At 31.0% G+C, this 14,669-nt stretch overlaps 3 protein-coding genes and 1 pseudogene across 3 annotated transcripts in view; 3 read left to right on the forward strand and 1 right to left on the reverse strand.

The window, feature by feature from the left end:
- Positions 1–4,651, reverse strand: part of LOC101490449 (ATP-dependent RNA helicase SUV3, mitochondrial) — a 6,852-nt gene extending 2,201 nt beyond the window's left edge. The window contains exons 1-10 of the mRNA XM_004511328.4: positions 4,324–4,651; positions 3,861–3,984; positions 3,395–3,516; positions 3,102–3,292; positions 2,605–2,745; positions 2,303–2,425; positions 1,617–1,694; positions 1,207–1,375; positions 410–522; positions 155–235 (exon numbers count right to left, since the gene is read on the reverse strand). Coding sequence (XP_004511385.1) covers positions 155–235; positions 410–522; positions 1,207–1,375; positions 1,617–1,694; positions 2,303–2,425; positions 2,605–2,745; positions 3,102–3,292; positions 3,395–3,516; positions 3,861–3,984; positions 4,324–4,378 — 1,197 coding nt within the window. The 5' untranslated portion in view covers positions 4,379–4,651. The remainder of the gene's footprint in view (positions 1–154; positions 236–409; positions 523–1,206; positions 1,376–1,616; positions 1,695–2,302; positions 2,426–2,604; positions 2,746–3,101; positions 3,293–3,394; positions 3,517–3,860; positions 3,985–4,323) is intronic.
- Positions 4,652–7,272: 2,621 nt separating this feature from the next.
- On the forward strand, positions 7,273–9,494 carry LOC101491096 (putative 12-oxophytodienoate reductase 11). Its single transcript, XM_004511330.3, has 4 exons — positions 7,273–7,624; positions 7,704–7,975; positions 8,344–8,505; positions 8,663–9,494. Exons 1-4 carry the CDS (start codon positions 7,422–7,424, stop codon positions 9,244–9,246), a joined length of 1,221 nt encoding a protein of 406 aa, XP_004511387.1. The 5' UTR covers positions 7,273–7,421; the 3' UTR covers positions 9,247–9,494.
- A 702-nt stretch (positions 9,495–10,196) lies between these two features.
- On the forward strand, positions 10,197–10,944 carry LOC101512688 (12-oxophytodienoate reductase 1-like; annotated as a pseudogene).
- A 730-nt stretch (positions 10,945–11,674) lies between these two features.
- On the forward strand, positions 11,675–13,358 carry LOC101490766 (putative 12-oxophytodienoate reductase 11). Its single transcript, XM_004511329.4, is given in 4 exon segments — positions 11,675–12,073; positions 12,182–12,358; positions 12,478–13,049; positions 13,051–13,358. Coding segments are annotated over 4 exon segments (1,161 nt in total). The 5' UTR covers positions 11,675–11,715; the 3' UTR covers positions 13,105–13,358.
- The last annotated feature ends 1,311 nt before the right edge of the window (positions 13,359–14,669 follow it).

Genomic DNA, 14,669 nt, shown 5'->3' on the forward strand with positions numbered 1-14,669 from the left:
AAAGCTACTCAGAACAGAGTAGAATACGAACTGATTTTGGGGGCTAAATCATTTTGAAGAGAAGACAGCCAAAAACTTATTTTTACCAAGGAACTATGTATTAAACTCATGGTTGATGGTTTTCTATGCACAACCAAATGAGCATATAACTTACCAGCACTTCATAGAAACCACTTTGGGGGTGTAATCGTGAGTACATATACAACAGATCAAAGGAGGGAAGTAATCCAGCACGCTGCATCAGAATACATATTACACAAATAATCAATAAAAGATTTGAGAAAGTAAACCAAATTCAGACAAAGGTGTATACTTACTGGAAACTTCCATTTTTTTCAGATTCCCTTACACTACATACACTTCATATTTGGTAGCGCCAGAGTAAATAGGCATTAGGAAGTTAGGTTACCTCCAAAATGGGTGATGGAGAGTCCAATGACGAATGGAGCAAAGGTAGATCGTCTGCATCCATGCATGTTACTTCTCCTACAGGGAAATTTGACCCATATCTACCAGCTCTCCCTGCATGAATATATGCATTCAAGCGATCCGAAAATAACTTTCGACCCAAAACCCAAATATACAGAACATATTACTCCAAGTCTCCACATTGTAATAAAATATAAATTGTAAATATAAAATCTGTGTTAGAATAATGAATTATATATTTGGTTTTAGTAGTTGTTTTTAAAGCTGAAGTGGATGCGAAATCAATTACATAAATAAACATTAAAACTGAATTGATTAAAATATATGAAACAATACAAAAAAATCAAAATTATTTGAGAGTCTATCGTCTGAAGGAGAAGCAATAGGTTGAGTAGAGTGAGAGAAGAGAGATAAAAAGAAGGCATGTTAAAGCTCATTGAGATTAGGTACGAAAGTAAACTTAAACCAGAAGTTTAATCTAACAACATGTATAGCCGACTAGTCTCATGTTAAAAGATAATCGTAGAAAAGTCATGCAAAGCTAATACTCAGTGTAATAGTGTTACAACACTCGAAATTGATTTAACAATTGCAAAATCTCCCCAAAAAAAAGTTATTTTTAGTCTTATTTGACATAAATATATCTACTTATTGAAACTAAATAAAATAAAATAAAACAACATAAATTATCAGTGGTTTTACTTTTACATATCAGGTACAGTCATTAAATCAAACTCTGGAGCAATGGAAATCAGCTTAAAAATAATTACATACTACCTGCAATCTGTTTGATCTCGGGTACAGTCAGATCTCGCATCTCAAAACCATCAAACTTCTTCATGGTTGAAAAAATGATCCTAGAGATGTTTAGATTAAGACCCATTCCAATGGCATCACTGGCCACAAGAACATCACACTCGCTGCTTGCATCATTGAACATGCTTGCCTGCAGTCCTAATGAAACTTTCAACTCAGAAAATCATTGGCATATAGGGAAATTCAAAGGGAAAATGAAACATTTAGAGGTTTTATCTGAATTAGAAATACTACAAAAGATTCAAAAGAACAAAACAAAGGGCAAATATTTTAGGGTCTAAATTTTAAAACTTAAAGATCAAATTCTCATGAAGCAAGTGTAATTCAAAAGGGAAACCTAAACCTTCTTAGAGAAAGGTGGGAGCTCATACCTGTCTTGTTCGAGTCTCTGGCGGCAGTGAACCATAAACTACTGAACAAAGATGCTTTCCTTCTATCTCAATTCTCTTCTGATCAATATGAATGTCAACTTTTACAAGTTAGTCCATAGTGCATACCGCATAAGCAAAATTTCAAAACATGCAATTAATTTTTTTGAATTCGAAATAGGTTAGCAGCTGGACTTTTTTATGAGATATAATATCCTATCATTCACATCTTCTGTGAACCAATGTCAATAAAAAATAATGATTAAGATATTGTTTAAGCGATTAAACCTTCCCTAGCTCATGAGAATTCTGGCAATGTATCTATTATCTCAATTCATATATTTATGAGTAAAAATAGCACCGGGAACATGATTAAAAACTCTTCAAGCTGTAATGTTCATTAGATGGTAAAAGATTGGAGTCAATTAAAATCTGATTCTAGTTGTAAATTATATCATAGTACAGATTAGACAATCCCAATTAAGTGCTAGCTAAAGTCAATAGTGGGTCCATGTCATAGAAAAAAATGCAAGTGTATAAGGAAATTTATAGTCAAATATACATGCCCTTTATTGTTTTGAATTCAGAGTACTAAAATATTAATTAAAAAAAATGTTCAAATGAATTATCTACATATATCTACCGTATCTCATACCAAAAATAGTTTTAAAAAAAGTGTGAAAGCTCACCTTCAATTTGTATATATCCTTCCGTGAAAAGGTTACAATGCAATCACCGTTTCTTACATCAGACAAGGATCCAAGAGGAACCTTCATTGGGATTAAAGGTGACAATCTCTCATAAAATTGAATCTGCAGTACATGTGAAGAAAAAAATTAGTCAGAGAGATTCAAACTATAATGGCCAATTCATTTGAATGAAATTACTGCAACCAATAAGTTATCTACCCCATTCCCATCACCCGACCCCAAAAGAAGATAATTTTTTAGTGATTATTCAGAGACTTAATGATGGACATAGGTTTCATTACCTCAACCTCATCACCAGTAATATTCAATATCTCCTGAATAAGGGGAACAGCAGCTGGATCACCGCAAAGGTGAAGTTCATCGGCAGCAATGCCTAACAAAGCACGTGTAAAAGAATATCCCCTTGAATTACACCCCAACATCTAAATGCAGAAAGAAATATCAAGGTTAAGATACAAAAGCATTCACAATAACAAGCATACTGTGAAAAACCTATATGCTTATATTTTCATATAACAAGATATAAAAAAAATGACTAGCAAAGCTCACAAAGCAATCAATGTCTCCCACAATGAATATGCTTCAATCATGAATAAATGATTTTTAACTCTAAATTAGTAATACTACTTAAACAGAATAACTGATGTGGCGAGACTATGATAAGAAGCAGACCTTTAAGATGTGAAATTTATTATCTTGGCTCATATAAAACCAAAATATTCCTGGGAACTATTTTAGATATAATACCAAGGAGTCTCAAAATGAAAATTTGACTTGCCTGAATTTCATCAATAACAGCACATTGATAATCAGCTGATACATCAGCCATTTCAACTGTAACAGCCTTATGATTTGCACCCTCAACTTCCTCTCTCTCCTGACCTGTAATGAGATCACATGGAACTTTTGCCTTGTTCAATCGTTTTGCTACCTCCCAAGCCAACAGTCTTAAAGGGCCACAGTATATTCCTACAAAGTATTAAAAATAATGAATCATTCATCTTACTTAGTTAACATCCTCTTACATCACTGATTACCATTGCCATTTCAAAAGAAGGAGAAGCAATTTACCAGAAGCACTTGACTGAAGTTGCTTCAGAGCTTGATGTGTTTTACCGCTATTAGTGGGACCAACATGCAGGATAACCCTGCGACGTTTCTTCCTGGCCTGTGGATACCATGTATGAGGGGAGCTAAAACAAACAGGAAACAAGCATCAGCATTTACAGCCATTAAATGTGAACTAAAAATAACAATGATACAATCATATGACCATTGCATGACAGCTTTTGCACAACAAAGAATATTAAAAAAAGCTCATTATCTCAATTATCTCAACTTATAGTAAGCATAAGTGAGAAGAGATTCCAAGAGAATGATAACACACTTCAATGGAAGTGAAACATGTCTTAAGATTTACTATAAATACATCAAAATTTATATAATAATTGAGATAAAGAAAAACCAAACCAATCATTTTCAAACTAATATAACATGGCACATTGAATACCTGTGGAACATACATGTATATACTTACGTCAAGTCGGTAAAATCATTTCTGATGGAACCATAACTGCGGCTATATGAAGGTATTCTGTTTAAAGCAACACCTAAACATTCAAATTTGAACTGAAAGTGCGGACAAAAATGCTCCTTATTTCCTGAATACAATAAAAACAAAATAGAAAGAATTAAGTATACATTGGAATTCAGAGGATAACATAATAGCAAGAATTATCCAAAAAAATATGAATTAGCAATATAAACATTCATAACCTACTTCAGGACATGGAAAAATAATAATAATTTCAAGTTCAAGGGGAAAAGGAATCATAGGAAAACAGTTGATTGTGATTAATTAAAGCATGTGATGAATGCGTAAGAATAATAATTCGGAACATTTGATGGTAAAATTTGGAGGAGAAGGATAGGTAGTAAAAGAATAATGAAAAGGAAATGCGGAAGATGTTGATAAGGAATTGAAGGTGAAAGGAGCGAACCGGTTAGGGCGCGAGCGAGGACGTTGCAGTTGCGGCGAATGAAAAGGGAAGCCATTGCGGTTGGAAAGTGTGTGAATTTGAAGTAAGAATAAGGTATAGTGAAGTCAAATAGAGAGGGAAGAATACAATAAGAGAAAGAAGAGCAGGGAAATAATAATATGCGATAACGGTGGAGCGGCGGTGGTGATGGATGGATCTGCGAACCTCACTCTCCGCCTCTTCAACCAACCTTAATTATTAATTAATTAATTAATAATTAGGAAAATATACGTGACAATAAGCAATTGCTTCTCTCATTCAACTTCCGAATATTTTTTATTTTTTTTTTAAATATGAGAATAGGTGACACCGATATGGACATACGCCCTAGTCCTCTATGTCAGATTGGGTTTTTTTTCTAAGATAAGTACAAAGCTTCTAAAAAAAGCGTATTTAATTATAAATTTTATGCTACGTCACACGTAATAAATTTTTTATTAATTTATTTAAATAAATATAAATAATATTTTTTTAATAGTATAATTATTATATTAAATTTTAAATTTTTATTATATATTTAATTTTTAGTAATTGATGCATATTAACTTTATTTAATTTTTGACATATAAGAAAGTATTATTATAAAATATAATTTAAGTATAATGTATATAAAGTCATATTCTTCAAAATGTGATGTTAAATATCAAAATATAACTTAATTTTATTGACATATTAACTCATTAATCTATTTAAAGATATATTTGATTATTTATTAAAAAATATTAAAATGAAATAGGTTTTTAAGTAGGCTAACATGTGATCCTAATTTTCTATTCGGACTTAGACCTAAAAAGTAAGCTTATGACAGACCATAGACCAAACATATACCTTAAATTTTTTTAGATGTCAGACTCAGGCCTAGCAAAATCTAGGTCATATCAGCTTATTCCCACCTTTATTTGCTCATGTTCTTGTTTTTTATTTTTTATTTAAGTGTAATTTTTTTAATAGTAAATGAGTAAATTGACCGTTCAAATAGTAAAATTAAATAAATCCTTAAATTTTATAAATTACAAATTAAATTTGATCAAAATAATTTATATTTAAATTTTTATTACTACATGTTAATTAAATATTTGATCTATTCAATTTAATATTATAGTAACGTTAACTAATTTTTCTATCAAATTTAAATTTTAGAAATAATTAGTTTATGCACAAATTCAACAAATTTTTGTCTGAGTAAATGACATTTATTTGAGATTCACGTGGATAAATCACATATACTATTATTTTAATTTTAAAGATGTATTTGATATTTTGTAAAATTTAGGCACTAATTTGACATTCTTATATCTCATAGATTGTATCTTATAGTTGATAATTATTAAGTTAATTGAAATATTTGATAAAATTAACGGTTCAATAGCTTAAAAATATAAAATGACATTCTTAATTAAAAATAAATTTTATTAATTGGTGCTTGAAATATTTTAAAAGTAATAATTTAAAATTTACCAATGCAATATAGTCTGACATTCTTATTTTTATTGATTCACGAAATTGATCCTCCTATTTTAAAAGTGGATAATTTTGATTATTTCTCTAATTTTTTAACTAAAAAAAAAATGATGCGATATGTTTTAAATAATATGACATATGATGTTATGTTGTAGAATAATAAATCAGAATAAAATATTATAAAAACTTAAATTTCAACTTCATAATTTTTTTTTTATATTTTTAATTTAATCAATGACATATGAATAATTAATATATCTAAATAATTATATATTATAGAATTATATGTTACGTAAATATATAAAATTATAATTTTTTTAATTTAAAAATTCAAGCGAATGACCAAACTATAATTAAACCTTTAATTTTCTTTTCTTTTTTATTTATATGTGCCCCAAAATTTCGTGTCTAAATTTTGTGTTTATATTAAGTATTTCTCTTATAAATATGCTTAATGTTAGCATGTGTTTAGTTAGGTGATAACTAGGATGGTCATGACCTAGGATGGGCATGACTAACGTCTAACATGCAAGATAACCATGTATGAGGGGCATCTAGAAGGAACAGGAAACAAGCATCAACGTTTACAACCATTAGTAAATTAAAAATAACGGCTAGTACATCTAAATTGCAATAATTTAAAGGGGTTAATATCTTATATTTTAGTAATTAATAAAATATATTTTAAATAAATTATTAATAATTTATTTTATAATTTATGAAATATTCAAATTAATTAATAATTTAAATTTACATATGAATTACAAAAATATCGCAATAATAAAAAAATTAAAAACAAAATATTTTTTGTCATATAAATATAATAAAAAGTATATATATATATATATATATATATATCAAATATTATATCAATTATCTGTGTTAAAATTAATATTTTTTTTATTAACATTGTATAGTATCTTCAGCACAAAAAGAATATTAAAAACAAAAAACCATTATATTAAAATCGTAAGTGAAAAGACATTTCGAATGAAACTGAGAAAATAAAATGTAGAAGAAGAAGTTCCGAAAGATGGTTTTAACTTGCAAATTTTATTTTGACAAAAAAATTAAAACTAATGTATTTAAAATTTAATTAAGCTCAATTCTTTTTCATATAAGTTTTGCTTTCTGTCCATATAAAATGATAATTGAAATCCAAGTTAATTAGGTAAGAAATTGACTCAAATCTACAAAATTGTAGATGATATGTAATTACCTTTTTTTAAGATTTGAGAAATGTTTCAACAAATCTTAAAAATCCAATTCATTTAATTTTTTTAATAAAAAAATACTTCAAAATTTATATATATATATATATATATATATAAATTAATTTAGCAGAAAAAAAAACAGTATAAGGTAATTTGGTGTAGACTATTTATCTACCGAAAATACCCTCGAATTTATTTGTAACTTCTGTCGTAATACTAAACAGCATTAGAGATCGTTGACGGCGGCGAATTGATGAATGAAATGGGAAAATAAAGAACGTGGACGGTTTAGCGGGGAGGTACAACCTTCAATGGGAACAATGTGAAAGGAAAGTATGCTAATTGCTCACGCAATGCCTCACGTCACCAATATGCAAATGCAAAATGACTTTTCACACCTGCCTTATTACTTTGTCAATTAAATTACCAAATACTATAAATATAGACACACCTAATCAACCTCCTTCAAATTCAATTTCATATATTTGCATTTCAAATTTCACGATTATTATCATGGGAATCAATACTGCTAATACCGTCCCTCTTCTTACACCTTACAACATGGGCAAATTCAATCTCGATCATAGGTATATATATATTAATTCCACTTTCTACTATTCAATTTCAATTTCAATTTTAATGCTAACCTCCATTCTTCATTTTCAGAGTTGTTTTGGCACCGCTTACTAGAATGAGATCTTACAACAATGTTCCTCAACAAATCGCTGTTGAGTATTACGCTCAGAGAGCTTCTAAAGGAGGTCTTCTCATAGCAGAAGCTACTGGTGTTTCTGATACTGCTCAAGGATATCCAAACACTCCTGGTATTTGGACTCAAGAGCAAGTTCAGGCATGGAAACCTATTGTAGATGCTGTTCATGCCAAAGGCAGTGTGTTTTTCTGTCAAATTTGGCATGTTGGAAGGGTTTCATCTCCAGGTCTTTTTATGTTTTAATTTATTCATATCAAAGTGGTTGAATGATATATTTTAGGCTAAAAATCAATTTTTGAGGTTAAAACTATAAATTCTAGGTTTAAGTTAAATCATTATTTTTCAAAATGCAAATGTTGAAGCAATTTCATGAAGAAATTCATAATGGAAAATATGAGACATGCTAGGATACTAGGAGATCTTTAGTAACATTAACTAGTTCAAGTTAATTAAACAATTGGTGAATAATGTGTGTCAATTTGCTTTGTTGTAAGTGTAAATTATGTAACATGTTTATCAGACATCAATCAAATAACTTTGGGATACTGTATCTCTAACATTAAAATGTCCATGTTCCATGTTTTTTCTCAACAGCTTTTCAGCCGAATGGCCAAGCACCAATATCTTCTACAGACAAGCCACTCACATCAAGCAAAGATTCAGAAAAAGTCACGCCGCCAAGACGGCTAAGGACAGATGAAATTCCACAGATTGTCAATGATTTCAGACTTGCTGCAAGAAATGCTATTGAAGCTGGTAACTTCACTGATCTTTACCAAATTCTTTAAAATTGAAAAATACTTACCAATCATAGAACATAAATATTTTTCAGCAACAAGACTATTTGTTGTTTTAAAGGGCACTAGGACATTTTGCAAACCACTTAAGATGCTTAATGGGGTGCGAATTGCAGGTTTTGATGGGGTTGAAATCCATGGAGCTCATGGCTACCTACTTGACCAATTCATGAAAGATAAAGTGAATGACAGAACAGATGAATATGGAGGATCCATTGAGAACCGTTGTCGATTTGCTTTGGAAGTTGTTGAAGCAGTTGTAAATGAGATAGGAGCAGAAAGAGTTGGAATTAGATTATCACCTTTTGCAGAATATGCAGAAAGTCGTGACTCTAATCCAAATGCATTGGGACTTTATATTGTTAATGCCCTCAATAAATACAATATTCTTTACTGTCACATGGTGGAACCAAGAATAAAATCTGCCGATGAAGTAATTGAAACCCCTCACAGCTTAGTGCCAATGAGAAAGGCTTTCAATGGAACTTTCATGGTTGCAGGAGGTTATGACAGACAAGATGGGATCAATGCTATAGCTGAAGACAGAGCAGATCTTGTTGTTTATGGTCGTTTATTCTTAGCTAATCCAGATTTGCCAAAGAGATTTGCACTTGATGCTCCTCTCAACAAGTATAACAGAGAAACATTCTACATTTCTGATCCAGTTGTTGGTTATACTGACTACCCATTTCTTGAATGAAGAAAACAATGTTGTAGCATCTAAGGATGGAAGTGGAACCTCCATATTAAATAAGCTTTATTTTTTTCCATTTGCACATTGGTTTTTTAGGGAAGTTGGTCTCTGAAATAAGAATTTTGATGGTTATATTTTTTATTGATTCTTCTCTGTTAGAATTAACAGTGTGTAAAACTATTATGTACCTGATTTTGTAATACCATATATATGAGCTTTGTGATTTAATAAGAGGATTATTTTAGTACCTAAAACTTTTTTGTAGCTACTGTTGTAACCATTATGATACTAACACTGCTCAACCAATAAGAATTGTTTTAGTAACCCAAAACTAGGGTAACGTGAGGAAGGGGTTGTTGGTTTGATGCCGCTATAATCTTGTGCCGTGTCAACACATATTATTTATTTATTTGAATTTTAATGAATGGTCCAGGACTCCCTAATGTAGTAGCCGTAGTAACAAAATACTCCATCGGATTTTGAATATAAAACAAAGTTTAGTTATAAAAAATTTATGTATTTTGAAACCGAAGGGGTTATTATAAATCTTTTCTCATAAAGTTAATTGTATGTGTTTGTTTTTAAACCACAAACATTAATTGTGTGATTACAGAGTCAAACTGGACTGCAAGTCAAAGCTGAGAATGCAACGCAATAGCATACGTCAGCAAGAAAAGCATAAAGCCACTACTTTTCAGTTTTAGTTTTAGTATATAAATAATAAAAAATAGTACCTATAAACTTCAACTTCATATTCAAGTGTATATTTTCCTCATTAGTTATTGTTATTATTAAGGATCAGTTCATAATTAATTAACTAATCAAATGGAAATAGGTGGTGATCCCATTCCTCTTTATCACTCCATTTCAAATTGTTTAAGTATTCACTCACCCTATGTATACGTTTATGTGCATGAGTTACTAATTTAATTTTAGAATAGTTTTGGCACCACTGACCAGACAAAAATCATACAACAATGTTCATCAACCTGATGCTGTCCTTTATTACTCTCAGAGAACCACTAAAGGAGGTCTTCTCATAGCTGAAGCTACTGGTGTCTCTAACACTGCTCAAGGGTAACACTTGAGCAATTCATGAAAGATAAAGTGAATGATAGAACAGATGAATATGGTGGATCCATTAAGAATCATTGTCGATTTACTTTGGAAATTGTTGAAGTTGTTGCAAATGAGATAGGTGCAGAAAGAGTTGGAATAAAACTATCACCTTTTTCAGAATATGGAGAATGTGGTGACTCAAATCATAATGCATTAGGACTTTATAGGGTGAATGCCTTAAATAAATATAATATTTTGTATTGTCATATGGTGGAACCAAAACAAGAAAATGTTAATGAATGTATTCATAGTTTGGTGCCAATGAGAAAGGCATTCAACGGTACTTTTATGGTTACCAGTGGTTATGATAGAAAAGATGGAAACAATGCTATAGCTGAAAACAGGGGAGATCTTGTTGCTTATGGTCGTTGGTTTTTGTCTAATCCTGATTTGCCAAACAGATTTGCTCTTAATGCTCCTTTAAACATGTAAAATAGAGAGACATTCTATGGTTCTGATCCTGTTCTTGGTTACACTGACTATCCATTTCTTGAATGAAGAAATCAATATTGTAGCATCAAATGTGCAATGGAACTTCCATATTATTATATGATAATATAGAGAAAAAAATATTTGGTATTTGAGATATAAACTAATAAAGAGAGTAATTAATTTAATAAATATATATATGTTAGTAATGTAATATAAAAAAGAATACAATAATAAAATAAAGTGTTAAATGGATATAAGAAATTAAAAGTGTATATGTATGGTTATGAATGTGACGTCATTTTTAAAAAATCCCACCAAATCCCATAACCAAACTAATTGTTGAGAGACACTAATGAGATACTCGAACAATTATAAAGACAAAAATTGCATATGACCCAAACTAAAAGGACAAATAATCTATTCCACTGCTACTTCAATTATAGAAACAACAATGGTGCGTATTGATTGGCACTTTCCTCAATAATGATTTATTATGAAAACAATAATATTAATAATAAAAAAGCTTAACTTCATATTTAGTTCAGTTCTTATATTTATATTGATTCATATTAAATCTTTATTTGTTAGTTCCAAAATCAAATAGATAAAATTAAAATTGACATTTTTTAAATTAACAAGACTAATTTTGTAAATCAATAAATATAAAAACTTAAACTGTAATTAAGCTGAACAATAATAATTGTAATAATTGAGTAATGGAAAAGGCTGATGAGTGGGGGCAGGTTAATGTCGTAAATTATTGTTCGTGCGGTGATTTAGTGACGCACTAGATGACATAATGAGCGGCAAAAATGTTAATTACGTAAAAGCCGCCACCAGCACCAGTTTCCAGATTTCGTTTGGGTATAAATACAAACTTTGAAATTAAACTTTGAAATTATTAATCAAATAAAAGTTGAAGAAATGGGTGGTGTTGTTGAATCTGGTAACCCCATTCCTCTTCTCACCCCTTACAAAATGGGTAAATTCAATCTCTCTCACAGAGTTGTTTTAGCACCGTTAACGAGACAGAGATCATACCACAACGTTCCTCAACCACATGCTATTCTCTATTACTCTCAAAGAGCTATTGGCTCTAACGGTGGTCTTCTCATTGCCGAAGCCACCGGTGTCTCCGACACTGCTCAAGGCTATCCTGACACCCCTGGTATTTGGACTAACCAACAAATTCAAGCCTGGAAACCTATTGTTCATGCTGTTCATGCTCATCGTGCTACTTTCTTCTGTCAGATTTGGCATGTTGGAAGGGTTTCTGATACTGGTAATCATTTATATAAATATTCATAACTGTTCAATTCTTCATCTACATGATTATTTATTTACTAGCTTAATTTATGAGTACTGTTTTCTATGGTTTTATTCTGAACAGTTTATCAACCAAATGGACAAGCACCTATATCTTCTACAGATAAACCACTCACACCACAACTTAGAAGTAATGGTATTGATGTAGCAAAATTCACTCCTCCCAGGAGGCTAAGGACTGATGAAATTCCTAACATTGTTAATGATTTTAGGCTTGCTGCAAGAAATGCTATTGAAGCTGGTAACTTCACTTGTCTTTTGCAATTTTCTCCAAAATGAGAATGATTTAACTGTTTCTTGCTTTATAGGGTACTAGGACATTTTACAATTATGTAACATACTCAATGTGGTGAATTTTAGGTTTTGATGGAGTTGAGATTCATGGAGCTCATGGTTACTTGCTTGAGCAATTCATGAAAGATAAAGTGAATGATAGAACAGATGAATATGGTGGATCACTTGAGAATCGTTGTCGATTTGCTTTGGAAGTTGTTGAAGCTGTTGCAAATGAGATAGGTGCGGAAAGAGTTGGAATTAGATTATCACCTTTTGCAGAATATGCAGAATGTGGTGACTCTAATCCCAAAGAGTTGGGGCTTTATATGGTTAATGCCCTTAATAAATATGGTATTTTGTATTGTCACATGGTGGAACCAAGAATGAAAACTGTTAATGAAAAAATTGAATGCCCTCACAGCTTGGTGCCAATGAGAAAGGCCTTCAATGGCACTTTCATGGTTGCAGGTGGTTACGACCGACAAGATGGGATCAAGGCCATAGTTGAAGATAGAGCAGATCTTGTTGTTTATGGTCGTTTGTTCTTAGCTAATCCAGATTTGCCGAAGAGATTTGCACTTGATGCTCCTCTTAACAAGTATAATAGGGAGACATTTTACTTATCTGATCCAGTTGTTGGTTATACTGACTACCCTTTTCTTGAATGATGAAACCAATGCTGCAGCATCCAAGGGTGGAACCTCTTACTAGATAATAAGTTATTTATCCTTGCAAATTGGTGTTTGTAATGCAGTTAGTGAGTGAAATAAGAGCTTTGATTGCTATCTATTTTATGATTCCTGTCATACTTACTCTGCTAATGCTTTGGAGTTTGAACTAAGTTGACAAATTATGTAAATGGTCAGGGAACATAGTACCTGAATGCCATCAAGAAGTGTTATAAACGAAAGCTATGTACCTGATTTTACAAAAATAACATGATTTTTGTACTTTTAAGAGGACTATTTCTGTTGTCTTTTATCTTTGTTACTTCTATCAATCCATTATATTTTAGATGTGCTGATAAGATTTGAAAGCTGGTTTAAAAAACTAAAATGATGGAAATGTGATCAAAATTCTATTTGGTTCTTGGTTAAACATAAACTAGTTTTGAACATTAGTAGAAGACTATAGGTCTTATATTTCATTGCCAAGCTAAGTAAGATTATTTTTTCAACAAAATACCAATGCATGTCAAAAACATCAAGAAAACTTATTTTTTTCACTCTTAAATCTTCTCCAAAGTCTCCAAAATTTATGCAAATCGGCTAGTTTAGAGATGCATTTTAGAAGTTCGAATTGACCAATTCAAACGTGTATTTGAGAACATTAAGAGGTGAGAAAAGAAAGACCCAAACATAAAATTATATAATCCAAATACAAATTACCACACAACATTGCAGCTTTTGCGGTATTTTGAATGCATAAAAAAGATGATAATTTATTTTTCCACCTCAATACCTCCGAATAGACCAATCCAAATATGTATGTTGACAAAAAAAACACCTCCAAATTAATCTAGAGGTGTCAGTTGGAGGCTTTTGAAAATATAAAAAAAAAAAGGCAGAAAAAAAGAGAAAAAAAACATAAAAAACAATGAGTATAATTGGATGAATCCGTAAGACTTTTATCTACACCAATATGGTACATATCAATTATATCCAACATCCAAATTGTATTATTGTCTAGAAATACACATCCAAACAGTATAGAAATGAGGTTTTCTTCATACATATATTTCCAAAAGGAGTGTGAAAATGATACTTATTTGATTCGGGCTTTTGTTTGTGGCCCACCCGCTTTATTTGATTTGGGTTACTTTGTCTTTTATTTTGGGCCATCCAAAACATGTTGATTGACCCGTCTCAGGCCCATAAACGGTTGAAAACTCGATGATGAACTTGTCCAGTCTATTTGAGAGAGTACCAATCAGCTAGTGCGTGTTTGATTATGTTTTGTACCTCCAAAAATAGTTTTTCTTTTTTCCCACAAGTTGAGTTAGTTGAATGTATAATTACCTAGTCACCTACATTTTGTACTTGCACCCACAAAATGCCTAAACAACAAAACTTCATGCAACTCTATGGCAAGTGTGATTTGAGTTATTGGGTTGTTGAACTACACCTACCATTGTACTGTGGCCCAATAATGCCTTTATGATTTTTTTACCCAAAAGCAACACATTTTTACCCTATTTTAGAAGAGCTGCACAAAATATATGGAGCCAGACGATTACATAAAATTTAAGCCATTAGCATCGATTTGGTCAATCTCGC

Source organism: Cicer arietinum, chromosome 8 (assembly GCF_000331145.2).
Source record: "Cicer arietinum cultivar CDC Frontier isolate Library 1 chromosome 8, Cicar.CDCFrontier_v2.0, whole genome shotgun sequence".
Classification (NCBI taxonomy): domain Eukaryota; kingdom Viridiplantae; phylum Streptophyta; class Magnoliopsida; order Fabales; family Fabaceae; genus Cicer; species Cicer arietinum.